Genomic DNA, 10,193 nt, shown 5'->3' with positions numbered 1-10,193 from the left:
GACTTCAGATACAGTATTAGGGGACCACTAAGGTCTATATAAAGAGACTCCAGATACAGTATTAGGGGACCACTAAGGACTATATAAAAGCATCCAAAGAGCACCACGTCAGGGGACCTTGAAGTATTGTTCTGTCATATGATATCAGTGCTAAACAGCTGGAAACAGTCATTTAGTTGGAGGAAAACGGTGCACATTGTCATTTTAACTTTATTGAAAGCCCTGCGAGGGTTATTATATATTCCCATTATCTTTCTATGGTTGCAGCAGTCTACAGATTTAAAGCATGTACAGTAGTCACAAACTTACCTATTCATATTTAGCAGGCTGCAGATTTTCCACAAGGAGGTGCTGTTAGTTCTACCAACAGGAAAGAAGAGGTTTGGACCTGCACATGTGGACATGTCAACTTTACCACATGACTCAAAGACAGCTTTTTTGTTTGTTATAGCTGCTATTATTGTGTATTCGTGTGATGAGCAAAATAATACAGGAACTAAAGATGGACGTCATCGTTTCCCTCAGGCCTCCGGTGGATGTGAACTACTCCTATAGAAGTTTATTTTAGCTCCCAGTCAGCTTTGGCAGGGACTTTGATTTTGGAACAGTTAACACTTGAGGCTCGACACCTGAGCTTCAGTGTTACTTCTCCGGAGAAATCGTCAAAGCCAACTGTTCTACCAACAAACACCAGGCATATAGATGTAACATATCAGTAACACCCAAGTTTACAGCTCAAATATTCAGCGCCAAAGACAGAACGGGGTCGACCTGCATGAGTCTGCAAGCTTTTATCTTCCCAGTTCAAAGTAACCAGGTCACGTTTCAGACCTAGAAGAGTTATGCACAGTTCCCAGTACTCATCAGAAATGTGCTCTAGTTAATATTTTTCATAAAACCCCAAAACACCCAAAAAGAAAAAATGTTTTGGCTGTAACACTCGGGGCGTTTTCACACCTGCCTTTTTTGGTGGGTTGAATTGAGCAAAGTTTTAGTGAGCAGAGCAGATGTAGTAACGTCACACATGGAATAATGTCTGGGGGAAAAAAATTTAATTAATTAATACATTAATACATTAAGATGACAGAAATATGCACTAGTCCAGAACACAGGACCTCCGTTCTGTATTTACTTTCTTGCTTGGGGGTGGGGGTGGGGGGGGGGAACTGGACGGTCTTACAACAGCAAAGACACTTGCGACGGCCCCTTAGTGGCAGAATTGCAGAAGCTGGGTCCTTTCTGGGGCGGGTTGGACCGTAACTGCAGGTCTGAAACGGCCGAGGTGCAGATGTGCCTCTGGTTGATTCTCGCTTGTCCCTTTGCAGACATCTACCGTTTGTTGTCCCTAAAACCCGTTAACGTCCCCCCCACCTCTGGCACACCCTCCTGCACTTCTTAACCCAGGTATCAGTGCTTCAAGTCGGCCTGGATGTACGAGGTGTTGCACTCCGGCTTCCGATTCCCCACCAAGTACCTGAGTCTGAAAACCGCCCAGCTGGTCTACGACAAGGAGGTCCAGTGGACTCTGGGAGCCATCCTGTTCAAAACCCGCTTCCTGCCTCTCAGGTACCTCCCATCATCACACCCCACAAACACAGACATATCAGTCACCTCCCGATATTCACACTACAGGTGTAGCTCTTTTAAGGTCCAAACTCTTTTAAGGCTTTTAATGCGTCGTAGTTTCTATGTAACCCTTTTTACTACTACCTACTTTTACCTACTTTTTATCATTTTTATTTTATGATATGATGTTTTATTCTTGGTCCCTGATGTAAAGCACTTTGGATGCATGTTGGTTGCTGTAAAGTAAAGTATATATTAATAAATGATTGATTGATTGAAACATTACATTTATCTACTCCAATCATTAACTCTCTCTTTACATGAATTTTTTTTTTCAAGCCTTGACAAAACTCTTATGTTTTTCCACACTATACAGCATTATGGTTTTTTTTCCCCAGTGGGGCGTCACTCTTTGAAGACATTTTTCAGGCGGTCTGACTCCTGGTGGTCTGAACATGAAGAATCAAACAGGTGTTAGTAGAGGCGGACCTGATCTTGCCAGCTGACTGCGTTGAACTGAAAGAGCCGTGGGCGCGTAGTTACAAAACAATCACGGCGTTTTTCGGCGCACGCACCTCGGATCGGGAACACCTTAACACTGTCATCACAATAAGCTGTGATACTGAACTGCCTTGCACTATATTTATATCTAAATCTCAGAACATACTGATATTGCAGTATTCCTTCCCTCTCTTCACTTGTTATTGTATTTTTTTGTAAATTTGTGGAAGATGTTATTTCTTTTTTATGTCAAAGGACACATATGCGGTTGTGTTCATCGGTGTGGTTCTGCCAGCGTTTGTGCTCATGCCGTCTGCTTTGTCGTCCCCAGGGACCTGCAGCAGGAAACGCTTCGGCAGAGCCACCCCAGCTGGCTGCGCTCCTCCTTTGTCTACAACCACCACCTGTTCTCGCTCTGCATCCTGGTGGTGGTGCTGGCCATCCTGCTCTACATCCTGCGCCTGCGGAGGATCCATCAGCGCGAGCAGCGGCAGACCGAGGCCCTGAACCTCCTCTGGGTCGAAGAGGGAGAGGCCCTCCTCCCCTGAGACACGCGTCTGGCATCGGGGCTCCAGACCGCCTAACCCTGCAGGCTCCTGTGTCCTCCATGACCACGATACTAATCGCTGCAGAATGTGAGTACGGAGGACAGGAGAAGAAAACCTGGGAAATTACCCAACAGCTAAGGGTGTGACTGAGCTAATGAGGATGTATGGGCCAAAGATTTGACTGTACAAGAGACAGATTAATGAGCCTGGAAACTCCCTCTGGATATCCTTTGATCATCCAGCTTTAAACACAGAGCCCCTCTCAGACTGGAAGATGTTTCTCTGTGTTCCCGTTCAGCTTTGGGAGAAAAAAGATCTACTTGGCACAACAGGATTGAACAACTGTCATTCGTGTGCTACCTTTTTCTCCCCGAGATGAAGCCGTGTTCTCTGGGTAGGTGCTCAGCTTAGTTTAACGGCCGTCTGCACGGTTAACCCGGATTCGGTGGCTCGATGGATGTCTTAACTGCTGAGGGAGAAGTGCAGAGGCGGCAGTATCCCAGGCACGGTCCGTATATCACAGGAACAGGGATTCGTTGAGGACTTTGAAGACCACTCCACATCCGCCTGGCCCTCTGTTTTTCTTCCGATTAACAGTTTAGTTTGAGGCTAGACGCCTGCCAAATTTGATATAATTTACTGAATGATAAATTGCATCTTTAGTGTTTCACATTTGTCAGCATTAGGGCTGGGACGATAGTCTTTAGTCCTGATTTGATTCTTTCTCCATGGCTGCTGATTTGATTTGCATTTATTTTGATTGTAGAAGTAATGCGATTTGATAGTATTGGCTATTGCGACTTTTCCTCCTTTAAGAATAAGACACTCCCAGAGACAATATATCATGAGACATTCCTAAAAAAACAAATTGTTATTATTATTATTAATTTCCATGAAGAATGCACATCACAGTCAGTCAGACATGTATTTCATTTTTAAAGAAGAGCTTAACATGGATTTTCTGTAAGCGGCCCTTCTATCATCTGCCAAAATTCCACATGGCACCACATACAAAGAAAATATTTGGTGGAGTATAGTTTTTTTAAAAATGAATAAAAGATATTGATTCTGAGCAGGGACGTAGCACAAAATTCTGGGCCCTGTAGAAAGGCATTTTCAATGGGCCCCTCCCCACATCCACAGCTATTCATTCTAGCAGCTTCATCTTCATCTTCCTCTTTACACGAGGGCCCTGATACTCAGCCCCCCCCCCTCCCCCCGTCCAACGCCCCTGATTCTGAGGAAGAGAATTGATTTTACAAAATCTGAACATGAATCGATTATTTCCGCCCCCACCCCTAGTGCACATACGACCTTTGAGTATGTTCAGGTAACAGATTTGAACATGACATTCCATTTGTAAACAAGAGAGTGAAGAAATGATTGTGAAATTCTTTTTTATTTAATTTTTTTTAAATATGTTTCGGGCTTTTCCGCCTTTAATTTTTGACAGGATAGCTAGGAGAGAGAGGGGAAGACATGAACCTGGACCTCTGCTTTGAACCTGGCCCTCTGCATCGAGGCATCACCCTCTCAGTATATGTGCGCCTGCTCTACCACTGAGCCAACCTGGCCACGAAATGCGAAAATGCAAAATGATTTTTTTTTTAAATGATTTTTTGTTTCACCTTAAATCTCAGTCATCAGAATCCCTCCTTTGCCACCATCTGGCAGTTGAAACGTTCACACCCCAAAAAGTGATATTGCGTAGCACTTGAGTGTGAGGCGACATGTGTGAAGCCATCAAAGATAGTGTTTCATCTACACCCCCGTGCGTCCCGGTTGGGACGATGTTCCTCAGGCCGGTGATGTCAGCTGGAGAGCTCGGCTCTCTGACTGCGCTTTGATACTTGGATGGCACTGTTGTCCCGCCAAGACCTCCGTCCAGCACCGATGTTTATCAGAGGAAAGACCGGGCCAAGATGCATTAAGCGGAGAGATCTGCCCAGTGTTTGGATACAGCCGCTGCAAGCAGATGAAGGCCCTGGAGGTCTGATGCAAACAGCTGTCGTCTGATTTCTGAACGCAGCAACGGCGCAAAAAAGAATATAAGAAGCATTTCTTATGCCACTGGTCAAAATGGAGGGACATGGCCTAAAGAATAAATAAAGAAAATGAACAGGCAGGATCTCATTATTTGTTTAATAGGTCTGCTTCTAACGCGTCATTTCATCGTCAATTAATCTGTTGATAGTTTTCTCGATTAATCGATCAGTTGTTTGGTCTAAAATGTCAGAAAATGTGAATCAGTGTTTTCCTCAAATGTTTGGTCCACAACTCAAAGACATTCCTGTCACAGAGGAGAGAGGAAACTGGAAACTATTCACATTTAAGAAGCCAGAATCAGAGTTTTAGTTTTTATTTAAATAATGATTCAATCCGATTAATCGATTATCCAAATAGTTGGCCACTTAGTTGACTAATCGATTAATCCTTGCAGTTCTGGTGTTTAACATCCAATATGGTTAAGGGTTGTTGTTGTTGTTAAATGAACTTCTTTAAAGCCATTTTGAGGAAAAAAGCCTTACTCTGAAGATAGAAGGTCATTTTATTTCCATTTACTGTATTTTTTACTGTATCTTTTTTCCTATCTGTAACTGAAGCCCCGGTTTTGGATGTTTTTGGTTTTAGTCAGCCTTGGCGTTGTGTGACGTGCTGACTGCTGTGCGACAGACCGTGACGATGCAAATGTGGGTCTGAGAAGCATCTGGGGAAACTTCCTGAGAAGTTCAAACATGTGTTGATCCCACAGTGGGAGCACGTTGATTTGCAATCAATTTGTAATTAATTGTTGCTGATTTAATAAGTAAGAGGTGTGGAGCATGACTCCTGTTTTTATAAGCTTAAATGTGAGTCACCCTTTGTTCTCACCGGTTTTTCTATTCACTCTTGACACAGATGAGTTGTGACCCATCCCTGTCAAACTGTCAGTGCGTGTTTGTAACCTCGCTCTACTCGTCTGTACTTTTAAAACCTTTTGAGTCCTGCACCAGTAAGAGGAGTTTACAGCAGCCAACCGGGTGAAATGTAAACGCTGACGGAGTTCCTTTCTCTTCTGTTTTTGTTCCTCTCCCACGGCGAGGTATCTGTGGATCTCTTTCCGATTCATCCAGATGTGGTTTCCAGGATTTTCGTTTACTGCTCCTGTGATGTTTTTGACTCCTGAGCATAGGGACCAATGGTTAAGTGTGTCTTTCCAGAGCTGGGCATTGTGCAATGTTGAACAGTAATTCACTGAAGGGGACACTTGACTTTGATGTTTTTAATTAATGTACCTTTTAACATCAATGTGAAGAGGAACAATTCCAAATCGAATAAAAAGATTTTTTGGTAATAGAATCTTGAGTCTTGCCTGTTGTGTGTGTGCTCTGCCTTGAAGTGGGTCCAGGATTGTGGGGCATTACAATCCTCACAGACACTCAACCTTTATGCCGCCAACAATCGACTGCTTCAAAAAGGGGTGAAGTTTGGATATAGTCAAACTATAGGGCAGGGATGCTCAACTTTGAATAAAAACCTTAAATACAGGTAAAAACCTTGCATACAACAATTTGTCATTTGGAAAATGGAGGAGTGGTTTAGGATTAGCCTGGTTGACACCAGACCCTTCTCAGCTTTAACTGAGGTCTTTGGAAGGTCTATTCTAATATTGGAAATGCGCTTGAATGGCTCATAGCCAGACCGACTCGCAGAGCAAATCTCAAAGGTGCTGGAAGTCTGTCAAGATTTTCCCAGGCTAGTTTAGGATTGGTATGAGGAGATATTTTTATTGAATTGGCTTTTTTCAACCTTTGCCGTCCTCACTCGTCTTTGCCGAGCAGTAAATCGAGTCTAAGCAGCTCCACGCAGGTCAGGTGTACGCGGGGGCGTCTCTAGGATTTAGGGCGGTGTTCTCCTCTAGGATTGTGGGGGTGGCGGCTCTGCCTGAGCCTCTCGGTGCAGGCCTGGTGGATCCGGCCCGTTCTTCCTGACCTCCCCGGGGAGAAACGGCTGTTACCCTCGTGGTTTAACCCTCGTGGTTTAATGGTTTAGCCCTCGTGGTTTAACCCTTGTGGTTTAACCCTTGTGGTTTAACCCTTGTGTTGTCTTCCTGTCAACCGTCCAACTATGAAAGTTCAATGAAAGTATTGAGCAGATCTTTTCTTATACTTGCAAAGAGTAATGGTTATATGTAACAATTAATGTTATTTTTTGAGAATTTGGTTAAAAGAAACCCAAATGTCTGATAAACGTTTTGAATATGGGTCAAATTGGACCCGAGGACAACAGGAGGGTTAAATCTTAATTATTTTCTTGGCCTTTATCTTGCAGGCTGCATGAAAACACTCTGCAGAGCTCTACCTTTAAAGGTCCTATATTGTAAAATGTGGGATTTAAGTGTCTGTTTTTAAAAGTAGAACACAGGTTGAGGTGCTATATAAATACTGTGAAAGTATTAACATGCTCAATCCACAGTTGTTCTGTATTCAGAAACTGTCAACGGTTAGTCAATCCCCGGCTGCAATGACCGTGGAGAGACGCAGAAAGCGAAGATGCAGAAGGCCCGGAAACTTTGACCAATCAGAGCACACTTTTTTGGGGAGGTGGATTTAAAGAGACAGGTGCTAAAACAGAGTGTTTCAGACAGAAGGTGAATACCCGTATAAGAAAAAGTGTTTCTTTGACATTAAAGTATGTAAACAAGCTCTAGTAGAGACAGATTTGAGAACTTGTGTGAAATAAACAAAACCTATCCACATAGTTTGATACCATTAAAGGGGGGGGGGGGGCAAATTTAGGTCAACTGACCCATTAATTTGGCTTTAAAAGCTCTGGGATTAGACATATGTCAACAGTACACAACCAGGGAGTGAGTATTACAGTTGCTCTATGTGAGACAACACTGAGGGCTAAAATTCCCCGTGAGCTGGAGGAGAATGATTGGCGCTTGTCTCCACAAAACTGGTATGAGTTGGATCCTGCATGGGTGACTCGTTGCCAGCCTGTCAAAAATCCCTGCCGGTGCTTCCAAAAGGCTCCAGCTTTAATTTCATTCTTTCAGGAAGGAGGTTAAAAAAAGCTTTCCTAACTGATGCAGTAGATGTGTGTGACCTGCTGGCGGAGCTGTGCAGCGTTTGTGAACCTCCTGCGAGGTGTAAATGAGCAAAAAACACAAAAACAGCAACACCTTAAACTGATCTGGCTGCCTCACACTTAAAACCTGACAAGTTGCAATTACCAAGTCAAAGTCAGAAAAGTGCTTTAACCCTTGAGTTGTCTTCCCGTCCATCTGCAACTTAAGTTTTTTCTGGGTTAAAATTTCAACATATTGTTGTTCTTTTTCTACACTTTGATGTTTTTGTTAATCGTATTCCACTTTTTGTCACTTTTATTATGTTTCAGTCATTTTTTGGTCACTTTTTCCAATGTTTTTGATTTCACTTTTTCAGCTTTAAAAAAGAAAGTCTTTGTTGATTCCCCCCCACCCCCACCCACCCAACCGTGTTTTGTAGTTCTATTGTCATAGTTGTGATAATGAAAGTTTTTGTAAATTTAGTTAAATGTTAAATTTGACCCGAGGACAACAGGAGGGTTAAGGCTGATTTGTAAAATATAATAATCACTTTCATCATCATTACAGAAATCATTTTTGTCAAAAGTACTTCATCTTCTCTGGACTACCATTAAAGAAACACAACCCCATTTTTTATTTTAAAAATATACTTTTAATACAACAGCTGCATATAAATATTAAAATATACATTATACAGGTGTACAGTACACTCACACGAAACAAAAACAAAAAATATTAGGCTTCTATTTGTACGGCACTTCTTGTATTTTTTGTTGTTTTTTGATTTTCTTAAAGGTTACATACTGACGAAGGAATTGTACATAAAGATGCGTTAATGTGTTAACAGGTCCAAAGTATTACTGGAGTACTGTGGTTACGGAAAGACAGACAGAAAAAGGAAGAAGTAAAGGTTGCTGTACATTATGTGACATGGGTATTATTGTGGAATGTAGATATTCCTTTCCTGCCATCATTCAACACGTGTAGAGGTGGATTAAAGAACCAGCAGGGACGTGATTACTCCGTCTTTACTGTCCCCACTGGGGGCTGGGGGGGGGGGCTTCGTTTAATATCAAGAAGGTATCCTTTCATTTCTAACGAGACGCCGTGTTTTTGTCCTCACATCCACAACCAGCCTCCGATCCCGACAGAAACGACTGACTTGGTTTTGGTTAAAGCCACACGGTGCGTCTCCGCTGCCTCGCGTGTGTCATCCTTACATCTGAAGAACGGAGCCGGGCACCACTGTGTTTTTCAAATCTCTGGCGAGTATTTCAAAAAGCAAACCGCCCCGTCAACCTTTTACCGCCCATTGCTATTGCGTGTCTTATAATGTCTTCTCCCTTACGGTTTGGTCGACAAAGCCCTGGAAAAAAGTCACCAAAAATAGTTCCTTAGCCATCATAGAACAATGTTTGAAAAAGGCAACTTGAAAAAACTTGGGGCAAAAGCACTATAAGCATCGGCAAAAGGGACAAAAACCAGGTGGACCGAAATATATTGGCAACCTAAATTGATATTTAGGCCCCCAGGCCAAAGTGTTTGACACGTGTGGGTTAAACCAAGGGCGTAATTTAGTGTTTGGATGCATTGAAAAAAACTTGACAAAAGCAGCAAAATGGTCAAGGGGCAACAAATCCAGAAAAAAGTGACAAAAACTGTCCAAAAACGTTAGACAAAGTGACAAAAAATACGCCAAAAACCTAAGTTAGTAATATATGACCTAATGCATCCATTGGTACCATCCATGTCGGGCTAAATAATGCTCCGAAGTTAGGCTAAATTCTGGCAAGAGAACAAATGGCAATGGGGTCCAAAGGGGTCCCTTGACCTCTCACCTCAAGATATCCAAATGAAAACCGATTATGTGGGTACCCACAAGTCTCTGCTTAACAGACATCACCACTTCATGTAAACTCATGCTGTTTTGGGCATATCTGGTGTCCCCAAAAAACGGTCTAGCACCTCCATCGCTCGTCTAAAGAAACAGGGTTTTTCAGGGTCTTTAAATGGCCTTGTGGATTTTTGAAAGCTCGCCAGAGATTTATACATTTCATAAAACAAGATCCTGGGTCTGTCCCAGATTTCTTCCTAAAAGAGAGTTTTTCCTCGCCACTGTCGCACTGTTGCTCGCTCTGGAGGGAACCGCTAGAACTGTTGGGTCCTTGTAAGTTACAGAGTGTGGTCTAGACCTCCTCTATCTATAAAGTGTCTTGAGATAACTCTCTTTATGAATTGATAATATAAACAAAATTGAATTGAATGAAAACAGATGCGCAGCTTTGTGACTTGATGTAGTGGCGAAACATGAGAGGCACAAACTGGAGCTAGCGTCAGCCAGCTCCACGACACTTCGGCTCCACCGATGAGAGAACTCCATGTTCTCCCTACCCCCATCGGGCTTCTTCCCAGATGGAGGCTTCCCGGGTCAGAGACAACAAAGATACGGGCATCAAGACGCAGGCTGCAGCGAGCGGCAGCGATGGCTCCTCCTCGTCCTCTGCAGCTGTCAGAACAGAATGTGA

At 43.1% G+C, this 10,193-nt stretch overlaps 1 protein-coding gene across 1 annotated transcript in view; it reads left to right on the top strand.

Moving 5' to 3' along the window:
- Positions 1–3,653, top strand: part of LOC117961946 (ectonucleoside triphosphate diphosphohydrolase 7-like) — a 15,457-nt gene extending 11,804 nt beyond the window's left edge. Inside the window, exons 13-14 of the mRNA XM_034900994.1 lie at positions 1,405–1,566; positions 2,399–3,653. Coding sequence (XP_034756885.1) covers positions 1,405–1,566; positions 2,399–2,615 — 379 coding nt within the window. The 3' untranslated portion in view covers positions 2,616–3,653. The remainder of the gene's footprint in view (positions 1–1,404; positions 1,567–2,398) is intronic.
- The last annotated feature ends 6,540 nt before the right edge of the window (positions 3,654–10,193 follow it).

Source organism: Etheostoma cragini, chromosome 2 (assembly GCF_013103735.1).
Source record: "Etheostoma cragini isolate CJK2018 chromosome 2, CSU_Ecrag_1.0, whole genome shotgun sequence".
NCBI classification, from domain to species: Eukaryota; Metazoa; Chordata; class Actinopteri; order Perciformes; family Percidae; genus Etheostoma; species Etheostoma cragini.
Note: the sequence above shows the minus strand (reverse complement) of the source record. Positions and strands in the feature narration are given on the sequence as shown.